The 19,768-nt window shown below is 45.8% G+C and overlaps 1 protein-coding gene across 1 annotated transcript in view; it reads left to right on the top strand.

Annotated features, from left to right (window-relative positions):
- LOC124038135 (kynurenine 3-monooxygenase-like) overlaps nucleotides 1-19,768 on the top strand; it is a 46,961-nt gene that overhangs the window by 1,710 nt on the left and 25,483 nt on the right. The window contains exons 3-5 of the mRNA XM_046353634.1: nucleotides 1,008-1,105; nucleotides 3,838-3,927; nucleotides 19,705-19,753. Of these exons, the coding sequence (XP_046209590.1) occupies nucleotides 1,008-1,105; nucleotides 3,838-3,927; nucleotides 19,705-19,753 (237 nt within the window). The remainder of the gene's footprint in view (nucleotides 1-1,007; nucleotides 1,106-3,837; nucleotides 3,928-19,704; nucleotides 19,754-19,768) is intronic.

The following is a 19,768-nucleotide window of genomic DNA, read 5'->3' as shown; positions in this document are numbered from 1 at the left end:
CATATAAAGTGCTTCCTCTTATTTTGAACAGCTACACAGTAGTCCATCTATTTTTGGAAGTATGTACTGCATGCAGTCATTAGTCATTACAATGTTCTTAACAACAAAGCACAATCCCCGCTAGCAATGAATCGGCCCGGAATCGGGTGTCGGACTCGGCCCGGAATCACAATGAATGACTGTCCAGAAGTACATCGGGCCGACATTGCCGGTATCTTTCCAGAATCCCCCCAGAAGCGGCCCGATGCAAATTGAAATAAATGTATATAAAATTAGCTGATTTTAGAAATTTGAAATATTACTATTCTAAATGTTATACATACAAATTATACCCATCCACAAAAAAAATACATTTTGTGTCGGAGGAAACACCATGCACCTGGTGACCGTGTCAGCGTGCATGCGCCTGGCCCGCCACCCTGCGATGCAGGGTCTTAGACCGCTGAGCCACTCAGGAAGCTCCATCCACAAAGTTTTTAATGCTTATCAATTGCCTTGCACAGAGTATCAAAATACTAAAATACTACACAGAACTCTTAAAGTATTTCATTTAAACGATCATTTTATTTTTTGATCACAGAAACAATGAGAAAATAAGGAAAAATAAATAATGAAATGTTAATTACATAATGCAGCCAGATAACTCACATCGGAATCGGCCCAAACTCAATCCCCACATCCTAGCCATAAGTAATACTGCCGAAGGCGGCCCATTCTCGGGCCATATGACATCGGCCGAGTCTGACTCTCAGCCGAGTGTCACGACGCTCAGCCAGAATCGTCCCAGATCCACTGTGCTAGCTGGGATGGCTTCTGTCCTGATAGCAATCAAACAGCAGTCTTAACATGTATTTCAATATAAGTTATGATTGGCATATGACACTGGTTTCACAAGCATTCATCAGATGCAGTGAAATTACATTTGGATTGACTAGTAGCTTGTGTATGTTAGACTTGAGTATCATCATACCTGAATGTTTTATCTCTCCATCTCTGATCCTGACCAGATATCCGCCAAGCCAATATAGTCAAGGGAAGAAGCATCAATCTAGCTCTATCTCACAGGGGTCGCCAGGCATTGAAACAAGTGGGAATGGAAGACACGGTATGTTGATCTGTTTTGTCCTTCTTGGCTACCACTGTGGGAAATTGAATTCCTAGTCTCAATAGCACGTACGCAATGAAAACTGAACCAGGCAGTTGCTCTTTGTTGTTATCTTGCAGTATTCGTAATGATGAAATATTCAAAGTGCCCATGCCCCCTGGGAAGAGAGCCTGGGCTTTGCCAGCTTTTCAAGTAAACCTTCAAGGGCAGTCATGATGAGGACAGAATGAACTTAGGTAGCCCATATTTAGAGCCAAGAATATCCACTTTCCTGAACTGTGGCCGAACGGATAGATGTGTTTTAAATGTTTTGCCAATTGTTGTTGCTAGAGAACTATAATGGCGCCAGAGGAGATGGCTGATGTTTGATGGGCTCCAAATCAACTGTGCTATTTTGTTTGGTTTTTCGCGTTGTTTGTAACTTATTTTGCAACTTATTTTGTACATAATGTTGCTGCTACCATCTCTTATGACCAAAAATAACTTCTGGACATCAGAACAGCAATTACTCAACTCAAACAGGACAAAAAAAAATTATTTAATGAGTCTGATGTAAAGGATATACTGCTTTATCGGGAACGGGCCCAAATCCCTGTCATTTGCATGAAGAAAAGATGGAGAAAAAGGGGTTAGGCTGCCTTCTGAGAATTTGTAGGCGAGTGAATGAACCTCCACTGCCATCTTTTCTATTACCCACGTGCAATCTTTGGAAAATGAAATTAATGATATACGATCAAGACCATCCTACCAACGGGACATTAAAAACTGTAATATCTTATGTTTCACCGAGTCGTGGCTGAACGACGACACGGATAATATAGACCTGGCGGGATTTTCCATGCATCGGCAGGACAGAGAAGCTACGTTTGGTAAGACGAGGAATGTGGGTGTATGTCTATTTGTCAATAACAACTGGTGTGCAATGTAGACCACACTATCTACCAAGAGAGTTCTCATCCATATTATTCGTAGCCGTCTATTTATTCGTAGCTGTCTATTTATCATCACAAACCAATGCTGACACTAAGACCGCACTCAACGAGCTATATAAGACAATAAGCAAACAAGAAAATGCTCATCCAGAAGCGGCGCTCCTAGTTGCCGGGGACTTTAATACTTAAATCCATTTTACCTCATTTCTTGTCACATGTGCAACCAGAGGGAAAAAACATAGACCACCTTTACTCCACATACAGAGATGCATTCAAAGCTCTCCCTCGCCTACCATTTGGCAAATCTGAACATAATTCGATCCTCCTGATTCCTGCTTACAAGCGAAAACTAAAGCAGGAAGTACCAGTGACTCGCTCAATACGGAAGTGGTCAGATGACGCGGATGCTACGCTACAGGACTGTTTTGCTAGCACAGACTGGAATATGTTCCGGGATTCATCCAATGGCATTGAGGAGTATACCACCTCAGTTATCGGCTACATCAATAAGTGCATCGACGATGTCGTCCCCACAGTGACCATATGTACATATCCCAACCAGAAGCCATGGATTACAGGCAACACCGGTATCAAGCTAACGGTTAGAGCTGCCGCTTTCAAGGAGCGGGACGCTTATAAGAAATCCCTCCATGCCCTCAGACGAACCATCAAACAAGCAAAGCGTCAATGCAGGATTAAGCCTGAATCCTACTACACCGGCACTGACGCTCATCGGATGTGGCAGGGCTTGAAAACTATTAAGGATTACAAAGGGAAACCCAGACGTGAGCTGCCTAGTGACGCGAGCTTATCAGACAAGCTAAATGCCTTTTATGCTTGCTTCGAGGCAAGCAACACTGAAGCATACATGAGAGCACCAGCTGTCCTGGACGACTGTGAGATAACCAACTGGCAAGTGTCTTCACTGACCTATTCAACCTCTCCCTGACCGAGTCTGTAACACCTACATGTTTCAAGCAGACCACCATAGTCCCAGTGCCCAAGGAAGCGAAGGTAACCTGCCTAAATTATTACCACCCTATAGCACTCATGTTGGTAGGAAAGGTTGGTCATGGCTCACATCAACAACATCATCCCGGATATCCTAGACCCACTCCAACTCGCATACCGCCCCAACAAATCCGCAGTCTCAATCGCACTCCACACTGGGGGCAAGCTTCCTGCCATCCAGGACCTAAATACTAGGTAATATCAATGGAAAGTCCCCCAAAAATTGTCAAAGACTCCAGTCACCCATAGACAGTTCTCTCTGCTACCATATGGCAAGAGGTACCGAGCGCCAAGTTTAGGACCAACAGGCTCCTTAGCAGCTTCTACCCCCAAGCCATAAGACTGCTGAACAATTAATCAAATGGCCACCTGGACAATTTACATTGACCCCCCCCCCCCCCCACACACACACACACACACACACTGTTTATTATCTACAATATGCTGTCACTTTACCCCTAACTACAAATTACTTCAACTAACCTGTATCCATGCAAATTGACTCGGTACCGGTACCCCCTGTGTATATAGCCTCGTTAATGTTATTTTATTGTTTCTTTTTATGATTTTTTACTTTAGTTTATTTGGTAAATATTTTCTTAACTCTTTCTTGAACTGCATTGTTGGTTAAGGGATGGTTTTGGAGCATGTGACAAAGTTTGATTTGATTTAGTGCTGGATTCCTTTTTCAATATGCATGTCTTCATCATGTCATCATGTTATTACACATGTTATACACTGACAATGTAATTCCATGAGCAGATTTGACCAGTTTGATTTCTTCTCTAGATTGTCTCCAAAGGAATCCCCATGCATTCCAGAATGATCCACTCCTTGAATGGGACACAGTCCCCCATTCCTTATGGCAAGAAAGGACAGGTAACTCTGCTGCTGCAACGCCGAGACAGACCACACTGTAACTCCCATTCTATAGATTAAGAATGAATTCTGCACGCAAGATAAAGTATGACCATTACCTTGTAGCACAGTAGTCTGTCAGCCTTTTGTATTATTTATGTATAATTACAGTTTCTTAAATACATCATTGAGTACGGTTACATGCACAAAATGATACGATTATTATGAATAGTCAGATTAATATAATAGTTTGATTTAAAACGTTTACATGCTTTGCAAGAAGAACGATTCCCCTAATAATCCTGTTTACATGGACACATCTGAAATCAGACTACCCGATGGGACTTGGATAAATGGAGAAAATCAGCAATCAAAACACACGTTCTAACACAGTGACCATGTTATTTTTGTGAAAACTATTTGATTCTGAGTTCGGACATATAAAGTTTGTATGTGTTAGTATAATTTAATTATGACAATGTGCTTTCATCAATTGAAAGCCCTTAATCTATTTTATGAGAATTTGTAAGATTTCTTGTTTGCATAAAATAGACGCAGACCAGTCTTTAAATAATAGGTAATAGAATTTATTCTCGGAGCGCGCTACCACTTAAACACATGCATCAGTTTATATACAGATCATGCCATCATTTCACTGCCTTAACCGAATCCCCTCCTCTCGACCGGGACAAAGTAAGGTGAAAAGTTCATTCTAACTCACTAACACACTCCCAGATAACTTTTGACCCCTCAACATTATCGATCACCCCTGAACTGACAGTTTTAATTAACAGAAACCCTAGGAATGCACTCACTGCCTTATCTAAAAACCCCAGAGCTAAGTTTCAGTTGGGTCAACCATAGGCTAACGACCTTATGTTTTTACACAGTCCACAACCCATTTGTTCTGGCCTAGTTGGAATGGTGTTCATTAACTTGTCCTGTCACACAATTCCTTCTTATGAACTCATATTGTCTATTACTTATATAACAGAGTATATGTTTACCTAGATACAATTCTATTTAAAATGGGGATATTGTTTATTCATTTATCCATAATAAATCCATAATAAATTCAACAGTATGTGAAAACTAATTCTAAGATGCATACTTAGAAATGGCTTGCGCTTCCTTCATTCTTGAATTGGAGTGGCATTTGCGTCCATTGCCTTTGCAACCATAAAAATCATGGTTGCAAAGGCAAGAGATGCAGATGTCACTTCACTACTTTAGCAGACTTTCATCATAGAAAGTGCATTGAGACACAAACAATGGTCAATGGCCTCAGATTTACTGAATCAACAGGACCTCTTCCATCCCAAAGGGACTCTGTTAATCATTACACTTCTTTGCAACAAGGAGCAAAGGGAATGAGGTTTGTGTGATTCATCATCTCAAAAATCCCCTAAACAAAGCAGGCTTTTATTTAAATCCCCAAATACTTGATTTAATTTGATTTCAAATTAACACCTATTTTACAGTACCAGTCAAAAGTTTTGACTCATCTTCTCATTCCATAGTTTTTCTTTATTTTTACTATTTTCTACATTGCAGAATAATAGTGAAGACATAAACTATGAAATAACACATATGGAATCATGTAGTAACCTAAAAAGTGTTAAACAAATCAAAATATATTTTATATTTGAGATTCTTCAAAGTAGCCACCCTTTGCCTTGATGACAGTTTTGCACACGCCTGGAATTCTCTCAACCAGATTCATGAGGTAGTCACCTGGAATGCATTTCAATTAACATGTGTGCCTTGTTAAAAGTTCATTTGTGGAATTTCTTTCCTTCTTAATGTGTTTGAGCACCAAAATGTACAACTTCATTTTTATGCTGATGATACTGTAATTTACTGTTGTGCTTCGTCTCTTACAAAAGCTTTCCAGAACATGCAAACTGATTTTTATACTGTTCAACATACCTTGTGTCAATTGAAGCTTATCCTCAATACTGACAAAACTAAAATAATGGTGTTTTCTAATGCAAGAAATAGACCTCTGAACCTTTCACCTATTACTACCTGTCAGGGCAAGGAGATATAAATATCTTGGAATTGTAATTGATGACGGTGTCATGCAGGTGAAAGAGGACCCAAAAGCGACTTAACAGAAACAGAGTTTATTCAAGTCCAAACAGGGAATAACAGACATCCTCTAGTCTGTAGAGGGGAATAACAGGAGAAGCGGCCACAGACTGCAGGTCGCTTCGGGTAGGCGCAGGCCGTAGTTGACAGAGACACCTGCTCACACGCAGCATCTGATAAAGGCAAAAAACACGACAGGACAGGGCGAAACACAATCACAGCACGGTGAATACTAAACAAGGAACCGACGGGACAGGAACGGAACACAAAGGAATAAATAGGGACTCCAATCAGGGGAAAGGATCGGGAACAGGTGTGGGAAGACTAAATGATGATTAGGGGAATAGGAACAGCTGGGAGCAGGAACGGAACGATAGAGAGAAGAGAGAGCGAGAGAGTGAGAGAGGGAGGGGGAGAGAGAGGGATAGAAAGAGGGAAAGAACCTAATAAGACCAGCAGAGGGAAACGAATAGAATGGGGAGCACAGGGACAAGACATGATAATAAATGACAAACATGACAGTACCCCCCCACTCACCGAGCGCCTCCTGGCGCACTCGAGGAGGAATCCTGGCGGCAACGGAGGAAATCATCGATGAGTGAACGGTCCAGCACGTCCCGAGACGGAACCCAACTCCCTCTCCTCAGGACCGTAACCCTCCCAATCCACTAAGTATTGGTGACCCCGTCCCCGAGAACGCATGTCCATGATCTTATGTACCTTGTAAATAGGTGCGCTCTCGACAAGGACGGGAGGGGGAGGGAAGACGAACGGGGGTGCGAAGAAAGGGCTTAACACAGGAGACATGGAAGACAGGATGGACGCGACGAAGATGTCGCGGAAGAAGCAGTCGCACAGCGACAGGATTGACGACCTGGGAGACACGGAACGGACCAATGAACCGCGGAGTCAACTTACGAGAAGCTGTCGTAAGAGGAAGGTTGCGAGTGGAAAGCCACACTCTCTGGCCGCAACAATACCTTGGACTCTTAATCCTGCGTTTATTGGCGGCTCTCACCGTCTGTGCCCTGTAACGGCAAAGTGCAGACCTCACCCTCCTCCAGGTGCGCTCACAACGTTGGACAAACGCTTGAGCGGAGGGAACGCTGGACTCGGCAAGCTGGGATGAGAACAGAGGAGGCTGGTAACCCAGACTACTCTGAAACGGAGATAACCCGGTAGCAGACGAAGGAAGCGAATTGTGAGCGTATTCTGCCCAGGGGAGCTGTTCTGCCCAAGACGCAGGGTTTCTGAAAGAAAGGCTGCGTAGTATGCGACCAATCGTCTGATTGGCCCTCTCTGCTTGACCGTTAGACTGGGGATGAAACCCGGAAGAGAGACTGACGGACGCACCAATCAAACGACAGAACTCCCTCCAAAACTGTGACGTGAATTGCGGGCCTCTGTCTGAAACGGCGTCTAACGGGAGGCCATGAATTCTGAATACATTCTCAATAATGATTTGTGCCGTCTCCTTAGCGGAAGGAAGTTTAGCGAGGGGAATGAAATGTGCCGCCTTAGAGAACCTATCGACAACCGTAAGAATCACAGTCTTCCCCGCAGACAAAGGCAGACCGGTAATGAAGTCTAAGGCGATGTGAGACCATGGTCGAGAAGGAATGGGAGCGGTCTGAGACGACCGGCAGGAGGAGAGTTACCCGACTTAGTCTGCGCGCAGTCCGAACAAGCAGCCACGAAACGGCGCGTGTCACGCTCCTGAGTCGGCCACCAAAAGCGCTGGCGAATAGACGCAAGAGTGCCTCGAACACCGGGATGACCAGCTAACTTGGCAGAGTGAGCCCACTGAAGAACAGCCAGACGAGTGGAAACAGGAACGAAAAGGAGGTTACTAGGACAAGCGCGCGGCGACGCAGTGTGCGTGAGTGCTTGCTTAACCTGTCTTTCAATTCCCCAGACTGTTAACCCGACAACACGCCCATAAGGAAGAATCCCCTCGGGATCAGTAGAAGCCACAGAAGAACTAAACAGACGGGATAAGGCATCAGGCTTGGTGTTCTTGCTACCCGGACGGTAAGAAATCACAAACTCGAAACGAGCGAAAAACAACGCCCAACGAGCTTGACGGGCATTAAGTCGTTTGGCAGAACGGATGTACTCAAGGTTCTTATGGTCTGTCCAAACGACAAAAGGAACGGTCGCCCTCCAACCACTGTCGCCATTCGCCTAGGGCTAAGCGGATGGCGAGCAGTTCACGGTTACCCACATCATAGTTGCGCTCAGATGGCGACAGGCGATGAGAAAAATAAGCGCAAGGATGAACCTTATCGTCAGACTGGAAGTGCTGGGATAGAATGGCTCCCACGCCTACCTCTGAAGCGTCAACCTCGACAATGAATTGTCTAGTGACGTCAGGAGTAACGAGGATAGGAGCGGACGTAAAACGTTCTTTAAGAAGATCAAAAGCTCCCTGGGCGGAACCGGACCACTTAAAACACGTCTTGACAGAAGTAAGAGCTGTGAGAGGGGCAGCAACTTGACCGAAATTACGAATGAAACGCCGATAGAAATTAGCGAAACCTAAAAAGCGCTGCAACTCGACACGTGACCTTGAACGGGCCAATCACTGACAGCTTGGACCTTAGCGGAATCCATCTGAATGCCTTCAGCGGAAATAACGGAACCGAGAAAAGTAACGGAGGAGACATGAAAAGAGCACTTCTCAGCCTTTACGTAGAGACAATTCTCTAAAAGGCGCTGTAGAACACGTCGAACGTGCTGAACATGAATCTCGAGTGACGGAGAAAAATCAGGATATCGTCAAGATAGACAAAAACAAAGATGTTCAGCATGTCTCTCAGAACATCATTAACTAATGCCTGAAAAACAGCTGGCGCATTGGCGAGACCGAACGGCAGAACCCGGTACTCAAAATGCCCTAACGGAGTGTTAAACGCCGTTTTCCACTCGTCCCCCTCTCTGATGCGCACGAGATGGTAAGCGTTACGAAGGTCCAACTTAGTAAAGCACCTGGCTCCCTGCAGAATCTCGAAGGCTGATGACATAAGGGGAAGCGGATAACGATTCTTAACCGTTATGTCATTCAGCCCTCGATAATCCACGCAGGGGCGCAGAGTACCGTCCTTCTTCTTAACAAAAAGAACCCCGCCCCGGCCGGAGAAGAAGAAGGCACTATGGTACCGGCGTCAAGAGACACAGACAAATAATCCTCGAGAGCCTTACGTTCGGGAGCCGACAGAGAGTATAGTCTACCTCGAGGAGGAGTGGTCCCCGGAAGGAGATCAATACTACAATCATACGACCGGTGAGGAGGAAGGGAGTTGGCTCGGGACCGACTGAAGACCGTGCGCAGATCATGATATTCCTCCGGCACTCCTGTCAAATCGCCAGGTTCCTCCTGAGAAGTAGGGACAGAAGAAACGGGAGGGATGGCAGACATTAAACACTTCACATGACAAGAAACGTTCCAGGATAGGATAGAATTACTAGACCAATTAATAGAAGGATTATGACATACTAGCCAGGGATGACCCAAAACAACAGGTGTAAACGGTGAACGGAAAATCAAAAAAGAAATAGTCTCACTGTGGTTACCAGATACTGTGAGAGTTAAAGGTAGTGTCTCAAATTTGATACTGGGAAGATGACTACCATCTAAGGCAAACATGGGCGTAGGCTTGTCTAACGGTCTGAAAGGAATGTTATGTTTCCGAACCCATGCTTCGTCCATGAAACAACCCTCAGCCCCAGAGTCAATCAAGGCACTGCATGTAGCACCCGAACCGGTCCAGCGTAGATGGACCGACATAGTAGTACAAGATCTAGATGAAGGGACCTGAGTAGTAGCGCTCACCAGTAGCCCTCCGCTTACTGATGGGCTCTGGCCTCTTACTGGACATGAATTAACAAAATGTCCAGCAACTCCGCAATAGAGGCACAGGCGGTTGGTGATCCTCCGTTCCCTCTCCTTAGTCGAGATGCGAATCCCTCCCAGCTGCATGGGCTCAGTCTCAAAGCCAGAGGAGGGAGATGGTTGCGATGCGGAGCAGGGAAACACCGTTGATGCGAGCTCTCTTCCACGAGCCCGGTGACGAAGATCTACCCGTCGTTCTATGCGGATGGCGAGAGCAATCAAAGAGTCCACATCTGATGGAACCTCCCGGGAGAGAATCTCATCCTTAACCACTGCGTGGAGTCCCTCCAGAAAACGAGCGAGCAGCGCCGGCTCGTTCCACTCACTAGAGGCAGCAAGAGTGCGAAACTCAATAGAATAATCCGTTATGGACCGTTCACCTTGGCATAAGGAAGCCAGGGCCCTAGAAGCCTCCCTACCAAAAACTGAACGGTCAAAAACCCGAATCATCTCCTCTTTAAAGTTCTGGAACTTGTTAGAGCAATCAGCCCTTGCCTCCCAGATAGCTGTGCCCCATTCTCGAGCCCGGCCAGTAAGGAGTGAAATGACGTAAGCAACCCGAGCTCTCTCTCTAGAGTATGTGTTGGGTTGGAGAGAGAACACAATCTCACACTGCGTGAGAAAGGAGCGGCACTCAGTGGGCTGCCCGGAGTAGCAAGGTGGGTTATTAACCCTAGGTTCTGGAGGCTCGGCAGGCCAGGAAGTAACAGGTGGCACGAGACGTAGACTCTGGAACTGTCCAGAGAGGTCGGAAACCTGAGCGGCCAGGTTCTCCACGGCATGGCGAGCAGCAGACAATTCCTGCTCGTGTCTGCCGAGCATGGCTCCTTGGATCTCGACGGCAGTGTAACGAGCGTCTGAAGTCGCTGGGTCCATTCCTTGGTCGGTTCCTTCTGTCATGCAGGTGAAAGAGGACCCAAAAGCGACTTAACAGAAACAGAGTTTATTCAAGTCCAAACAGGGAATAACAGACATCCTCTAGTCTGTAGAGGGGAATAACAGGAGAAGCGGCCACAGACTGCAGGTCGCTTCGGGTAGGCGCAGGCCGTAGTTGACAGAGACACCTGCTCACACGCAGCATCTGATAAAGGCAAAAAACACGACAGGACAGGGCGAAACACAATCACAGCACGGTGAATACTAAACAAGGAACCGACGGGACAGGAACGGAACACAAAGGAATAAATAGGGACTCCAATCAGGGGAAAGGATCGGGAACAGGTGTGGGAAGACTAAATGATGATTAGGGGAATAGGAACAGCTGGGAGCAGGAACGGAACGATAGAGAGAAGAGAGAGCGAGAGAGTGAGAGAGGGAGGGGGAGAGAGAGGGATAGAAAGAGGGAAAGAACCTAATAAGACCAGCAGAGGGAAACGAATAGAATGGGGAGCACAGGGACAAGACATGATAATAAATGACAAACATGACAGACGGCCTCTCTTTTAAATTGCATATTCAATAACTTACAAAAAAAATTGGTGCTGAAATTGGAATTTTATTTTAGGAATAAGACCTGTTTTTCTTTTGAAGCCAGAAGGAGGCTAGTAATCAGCTACATTTATGCCTTTACTAGACTATGGGGATATTTTATATATGAATGCTTCCGCTCAGTGTTTGAGATCAATTGACACTCTTTACCATGGCACTCTGAGATTTATATTATACTGCAAAACCCATACGCCCCACTGCACTTTGTATACCAGGGTTGGCTGGCCTTTTCTAGTCACTCGTAGACTCAGTCACTGGTATACTTTTATTTACAAAGCCATTTTGGGTTTACTACCTTTTTTATTTGTGCATTTTTATTGTTCAGAAATGTGGTGGGTACTCTCTTCGTTCGCTGGACTTTATCCTGCTAACTGTTCCAAATGTCTGAACTGAATTTGGTAAAAGGGATTTAATGTACTCTGCGCCATCGTCTTGGAACACCTTACAAAATACTTTTAAACTGGAAAAACTTGTCCCGATTCGTGTTTTTAAATCACTGATGAAGGATTTTGAGGCTGATTCCCTGACCTGTCAATGTTTTTAATTTGCTGTTTTATACTCTTGTGAATTCAATGGTTTTTACTAGATTACTTGTAGTTTTTCATGTTGTCTGTAAATTTTTTGTAATTTCTTGGTGCTGTCTATCTTGGCCAGGGCACTCTTGAAAAAGAGATTTGAATCTCAATGAGCCCTTCCTGGTTAAATAAAGGTTAAATAAATGAAATAAATAAATGAGCCAATCAGTTGTGTTGTGACAAGGAAGGGTGGTATACAGAAGATAGCCCTATTTGGTAAAAGACCAAGTCCATATAATGGCAAGAAAAGCTCAAATAATTTGTATTTATTTTTATTTAACCTTTATTTAACTAGTCATTACTTTGAGAAAGTTCCGTCTAGTTTCTTCAAGCGCAGTCCCAAAAACCATCAAGCGCTATGATGAAACTGGCTCTCACGTGGGCCGCCACAGGAAAGGAAGGATAAGTTCATTAGAGTTACAAGCCTCAGAAATTGCAGCCCAAATAAATGCTTCACAGAGTTCAAGTAACAGACGCATCTAAACATCAAATGTTCAGAAGAGACTGCGTGAATCAGGCCTTCATGGTCAAATCGCTGCAAAGAAACTGCTACTAAAGGACACCAATTAGAAGAAGAGACTTGCTTGGGCCAAGAAACACGAGCAATGGACATTAGACTGGTGGAAATCTGTCCTTTGGTCTGATCAGTCCAAATGTTTGATTTTTGGTTCCAACCCCTTGTCTTTGTGAGATGCAGAGTAGGTTAACAGATCTCCACATGTGTGGTTCCCACTGTGAAGCATGGAGGAGGAAGTGTGGGGGTATTTTGCTGGTGAAACTGTCAGAGATTTATTTAGAATTCAAGGCACACTTAACCAGCATGGCTACCATAGCATTCTGCAGCGATACACCATCCCATCTGGTTTGCGCTTAGTGGGACAATCATTTGTTTTTAAACAGGGCAATGACCCAACACACCTCCAGGCTGTGTGTAAGGGCTATTTGACCAATAAGGAGAGTGATGGAGTGCTGGTTTGGGCTGAGTTGGACCGCAGAGTGAAGGAAAAGCAGCCAACAAGTGCTCAGTATATGTGAGAGCTCCTTCAAGACGGTTGGAAAAGCATTCCAAGTCAAGCTGGTTAAGATAATGCCAAGAGTTTGCAAATCTGTCATCAAGGCAAAAGGTGGCTACTTCGAAGAATCTAAAATACTTGTTGATTTGTTTAACACTGTTTTGGTTACTACATGATTCCATATGTTATTTCATAGTTTTGATATCTTCACTATTATCCTACAATGTAGAAGACGTCATTGCACGTGTAATAAAACAGCAGTATATGTACTGCACTTTTTTACAACAATGCGGGATGCTCCCCAGCTCTGCTTCATCAAACAATAACAACGGCCATGGGGCAGCAGTGGCGCTTTTCCCCTTACTGTGGATTACATCTTTAAACCAATATTTGTTCAGTTTCTTAATAATTTGAGATGTAACCAGACCTGTGGTCAAATACTATAATTTTAAATACTTTAGCTTTGCTTGATTGAGCTTGCTTTGTGAAATGGAACCAATAGAAAAATTGCCAAAGTACAAACCCTGTCTACTTGGCACTCCATGCAGACTAAAGCAAATGCTTAAAGTATTTGAAAGAGTACAACTAGTATTTGAACTCATGTCTGCACTGGTCACAGTTGGCTGCTGAGGTCAAGGAGGGTCATAATACAGACCTGAAACAAAGCACATTGTACCTGTCACCCCACAGGTAAGTGTTATTTATTTTAGTTTGAGAGGAAGCCTTTTCATCTATTACAAAGCTTTTGACTTCAGACAATACTGTAAAATGTACACCAGCCCACCGTGACCATTGCAGACATTTTTTCAAATAGTATTAGCACTTTTTCAGATGCTTTAAGCGTTTGCCTCAGACTGCCTGGAGTGCCAGGTGCGTGATGTTTGCATTTCTGAATTTTTTTATTGGTACCATTTCAACAAGCAAGCTAAATCAAGCACAGCTAAAATTTTGAAATGATAATATTTGAACACCTGTCTTGTCCTGTGTGGTGTAAACTTCCCAACATTGTCACATGTTTCCGTTTGGTTCTACCTATGATAGATGACATGAGCTGTAATTCCACCCCATATTAAAGGTGATTGTCATGCAGGTGAAAGAGGACCCAAAAGCGACTTAACAGAAACAGAGTTTATTCAAGTCCAAACAGAAAACGACAAATCCTGAATCCTTAACAGGAAATGTCCAAACAGGGAATAACCGAAATCCTCTAGTCTGTAGAGGGGAATAACAGGAGAAGCGGCCACAGACTGCAGGTCGCTTCGGGTAGGCGCAGGCCGTAGCTGACAGAGACACCTGCTCACACGCAGCATCTGATGAAGGCAAAAAACACGACAGGACAGGGCGATACACAATCACAGCACGGTGAATTCTAAACAAGGAACCGACAGGACAGGGACGGAACACAAAGGAAGAAATAGGGACTCTAATCAGGGGAAAGGATCGGGAACAGGTGTGGGAAGACTAAATGATGATTAGGGGAATAGGAACAGCTGGGAGCAGGAACGAACGACAGAGAGAAGAGAGAGCGAGAGAGTGAGAGAGGGAGGGGGAGAGAGAGGGATAGAAAGAGGGAAAGAACCTAACAAGACCAGTAGAGGGAAACGAACAGAATGGGGAGCACAGGGACAAGACATGATAATAAATGACAAACATGACAGTACCCCCACTCACCGAGCGCCTCCTGGCGCACTCGAGGAGGAATCCTGGCGGCAACGGAGGAAATCATCGATGAGTGAACGGTCCAGCACGTCCCGAGACGGAACCCAACTCCTCTCCTCAGGACCGTAACCCTCCCAATCCACTAAGTATTGGTGACCCCGTCCCCGAGAACGCATGTCCATGATCTTATGTACCTTGTAAATAGGTGCGCTCTCGACAAGGACGGGAGGGGGGAGGGAAGACGAACGGGGTGCGAAGAAAGGGCTTAACACAGGAGACATGGAAGACAGGATGGACGCGACGAAGATGTCGCGGAAGAAGCAGTCGCACAGCGACAGGATTGACGACCTGGGAGACACGGAACGGACCAATGAACCGCGGAGTCAACTTACGAGAAGCTGTCGTAAGAGGAAGGTTGCGAGTGGAAAGCCACACTCTCTGGCCGCAACAATACCTTGGACTCTTAATCCTGCGTTTATTGGCGGCTCTCACAGTCTTCCCCGCAGACAAAGGCAGACCGGTAATGAAGTCTAAGGCGATGTGAGACCATGGTCGAGAAGGAATGGGGAGCGGTCTGAGACGACCGGCAGGAGGAGAGTTACCCGACTTAGTCTGCGCGCAGTCCGAACAAGCAGCCACGAAACGGCGCGTGTCACGCTCCTGAGTCGGCCACCAAAAGCGCTGGCGAATAGACGCAAGAGTGCCTCGAACACCGGGATGACCAGCTAACTTGGCAGAGTGAGCCCACTGAAGAACAGCCAGACGAGTGGAAACAGGAACGAAAAGGAGGTTACTAGGACAAGCGCGGCGACGCAGTGTGCGTGAGTGCTTGCTTAACCTGTCTTTCAATTCCCCAGACTGTTAACCCGACAACACGCCCATAAGGAAGAATCCCCTCGGGATCAGTAGAAGCCACAGAAGAACTAAACAGACGGGATAAGGCATCAGGCTTGGTGTTCTTGCTACCCGGACGGTAAGAAATCACAAACTCGAAACGAGCGAAAAACAACGCCCAACGAGCTTGACGGGCATTAAGTCGTTTGGCAGAACGGATGTACTCAAGGTTCTTATGGTCTGTCCAAACGACAAAAGGAACGGTCGCCCCCTCCAACCACTGTCGCCATTCGCCTAGGGCTAAGCGGATGGCGAGCAGTTCACGGTTACCCACATCATAGTTGCGCTCAGATGGCGACAGGCGATGAGAAAAATAAGCGCAAGGATGAACCTTATCGTCAGACTGGAAGTGCTGGGATAGAATGGCTCCCACGCCTACCTCTGAAGCGTCAACCTCGACAATGAATTGTCTAGTGACGTCAGGAGTAACGAGGATAGGAGCGGACGTAAAACGTTCTTTTAGAAGATCAAAAGCTCCCTGGGCGGAACCGGACCACTTAAAACACGTCTTGACAGAAGTAAGAGCTGTGAGAGGGGCAGCAACTTGACCGAAATTACGAATGAAACGCCGATAGAAATTAGCGAAACCTAAAAAGCGCTGCAACTCGACACGTGACCTTGGAACGGGCCAATCACTGACAGCTTGGACCTTAGCGGAATCCATCTGAATGCCTTCAGCGGAAATAACGGAACCGAGAAAAGTAACGGAGGAGACATGAAAAGAGCACTTCTCAGCCTTTACGTAGAGACAATTCTCTAAAAGGCGCTGTAGAACACGTCGAACGTGCTGAACATGAATCTCGAGTGACGGAGAAAAAATCAGGATATCGTCAAGATAGACAAAAACAAAGATGTTCAGCATGTCTCTCAGAACATCATTAACTAATGCCTGAAAAACAGCTGGCGCATTGGCGAGACCGAACGGCAGAACCCGGTACTCAAAATGCCCTAACGGAGTGTTAAACGCCGTTTTCCACTCGTCCCCCTCTCTGATGCGCACGAGATGGTAAGCGTTACGAAGGTCCAACTTAGTAAAGCACCTGGCTCCCTGCAGAATCTCGAAGGCTGATGACATAAGGGGAAGCGGATAACGATTCTTAACCGTTATGTCATTCAGCCCTCGATAATCCACGCAGGGGCGCAGAGTACCGTCCTTCTTCTTAACAAAAAGAACCCCGCCCCGGCCGGAGAAGAAGAAGGCACTATGGTACCGGCGTCAAGAGACACAGACAAATAATCCTCAAGAGCCTTACGTTCGGGAGCCGACAGAGAGTATAGTCTACCTCGAGGAGGAGTGGTCCCCGGAAGGAGATCAATACTACAATCATACGACCGGTGAGGAGGAAGGGAGTTGGCTCGGGACCGACTGAAGACCGTGCGCAGATCATGATATTCCTCCGGCACTCCTGTCAAATCGCCAGGTTCCTCCTGAGAAGTAGGGACAGAAGAAACGGGAGGGATGGCAGACATTAAACACTTCACATGACAAGAAACGTTCCAGGATAGGATAGAATTACTAGACCAATTAATAGAAGGATTATGACATACTAGCCAGGGATGACCCAAAACAACAGGTGTAAACGGTGAACGGAAAATCAAAAAAAGAAATAGTCTCACTGTGGTTACCAGATACTGTGAGAGTTAAAGGTAGTGTCTCAAATTTGATACTGGGAAGATGACTACCATCTAAGGCAAACATGGGCGTAGGCTTGTCTAACGGTCTGAAAGGAATGTTATGTTTCCGAACCCATGCTTCGTCCATGAAACAACCCTCAGCCCCAGAGTCAATCAAGGCACTGCATGTAGCACCCGAACCGGTCCAGCGTAGATGGACCGACATAGTAGTACAAGATCTAGATGAAGAGACCTGAGTAGTAGCGCTCACCAGTAGCCCTCCGCTTACTGATGGGCTCTGGCCTCTTACTGGACATGAATTAACAAAATGTCCAGCAACTCCGCAATAGAGGCACAGGCGGTTGGTGATCCTCCGTTCCCTCTCCTTAGTCGAGATGCGAATCCCTCCCAGCTGCATGGGCTCAGTCTCAAAGCCAGAGGAGGGAGATGGTTGCGATGCGGAGCAGGGAAACACCGTTGATGCGAGCTCTCTTCCACGAGCCCGGTGACGAAGATCTACCCGTCGTTCTATGCGGATGGCGAGAGCAATCAAAGAGTCCACATCTGAAGGAACCTCCCGGGAGAGAATCTCATCCTTAACCACTGCGTGGAGTCCCTCCAGAAAACGAGCGAGCAGCGCCGGCTCGTTCCACTCACTAGAGGCAGCAAGAGTGCGAAACTCAATAGAATAATCCGTTATGGACCGTTCACCTTGGCATAAGGAAGCCAGGGCCCTAGAAGCCTCCCTACCAAAAACTGAACGGTCAAAAACCCGAATCATCTCCTCTTTAAAGTTCTGGAACTTGTTAGAGCAATCAGCCCTTGCCTCCCAGATAGCTGTGCCCCATTCTCGAGCCCGGCCAGTAAGGAGTGAAATGACGTAAGCAACCCGAGCTCTCTCTCTAGAGTATGTGTTGGGTTGGAGAGAGAACACAATCTCACACTGCGTGAGAAAGGAGCGGCACTCAGTGGGCTGCCCGGAGTAGCAAGGTGGGTTATTAACCCTAGGTTCTGGAGGCTCGGCAGGCCAGGAAGTAACAGGTGGCACGAGACGTAGACTCTGGAACTGTCCAGAGAGGTCGGAAACCTGAGCGGCCAGGTTCTCCACGGCATGGCGAGCAGCAGACAATTCCTGCTCGTGTCTGCCGAGCATGGCTCCTTGGATCTTGACGGCAGTGTAACGAGCGTCTGAAGTCGCTGGGTCCATTCCTTGGTCGGTTCCTTCTGTCATGCAGGTGAAAGAGGACCCAAAAGCGACTTAACAGAAACAGAGTTTATTCAAGTCCAAACAGAAAACGACAAATCCTGAATCCTTAACAGGAAATGTCCAAACAGGGAATAACCGAAATCCTCTAGTCTGTAGAGGGGAATAACAGGAGAAGCGGCCACAGACTGCAGGTCGCTTCGGGTAGGCGCAGGCCGTAGCTGACAGAGACACCTGCTCACACGCAGCATCTGATGAAGGCAAAAACACGACAGGACAGGGCGATACACAATCACAGCACGGTGAATTCTAAACAAGGAACCGACAGGACAGGGACGGAACACAAAGGAAGAAATAGGGACTCTAATCAGGGGAAAGGATCGGGAACAGGTGTGGGAAGACTAAATGATGATTAGGGGAATAGGAACAGCTGGGAGCAGGAACGGAACGACAGAGAGAAGAGAGAGCGAGAGAGTGAGAGAGGGAGGGGGAGAGAGAGGGATAGAAAGAGGGAAAGAACCTAACAAGACCAGTAGAGGGAAACGAACAGAATGGGGAGCACAGGGACAAGACATGATAATAAATGACAAACATGACAGTGATGCTCAGCTCAGGACAGGCACCCTGCAATATGATGATTGAGGGGAGCCCTATTGTCTACACAGAGCTGTTGGGAGTCGTGTTTTAGAAAGGGGTTAACCTCTGTTCTATTCTGTCTTTAAGAGGAACTATATTTAGGCAAATATCTTCATAGTAGCCCACTAAACTCAGTAATCCTTCATTAAGAGAAGTGGGAAAACAGGATGTTAGGGAAAAAATGTAGATGAGGAAAAAGTGAATAACAAATGAGAAGACACGATCAGACATATACTGTAAAAAAGTTATGGAAAATAATTAGGTGAGGTCGGCTAGGCAGAGAGCGGTGATGGATAGAGGGGTGGAGGGAGAAGACATGGTAGCTAATATCGAGAAGTATTTATTTCTTCCGTGGGAAAGAGAGGGTTTTTATTCTACCAAATTGTTCAAGTAGAAAGGACAAGATAAAAAAGGGCACTTCCAATGGATGTTCCGCTAAATCAATTATCACATCCACTCAACACTTCAAAAGATGATTTGAACCAAAGCTTACTCTAGCTATCAATTCAGTAATTCTTACTTGACAATAGACAGACTCCCCGATCCCACTCACATTTCAGTCACTGAATGTTTCAAGACTCCCGAGCATTGCTTCTAAATGTATTTGAAATGTATTCATTGTTGACATTTTCATAAGTATTTTTTTGTATAAAAAAGTGGTAGTGTCAGTGTTACAGCGTCACATTATTCTGTGTAGTTGAGAGGTAATGTAACAGCCTGTTCTCTTTTCAGTACATCCTGTCTGTCGACAGAGCCAACCTCAACAAAGAACTGTTGTCAGGTAGGAGAATGAAAA

This window comes from Oncorhynchus gorbuscha, linkage group LG06, assembly GCF_021184085.1.
Source record: "Oncorhynchus gorbuscha isolate QuinsamMale2020 ecotype Even-year linkage group LG06, OgorEven_v1.0, whole genome shotgun sequence".
In the NCBI taxonomy this organism is placed as follows: Eukaryota; Metazoa; Chordata; class Actinopteri; order Salmoniformes; family Salmonidae; genus Oncorhynchus; species Oncorhynchus gorbuscha.
Note: the sequence above shows the minus strand (reverse complement) of the source record. Positions and strands in the feature narration are given on the sequence as shown.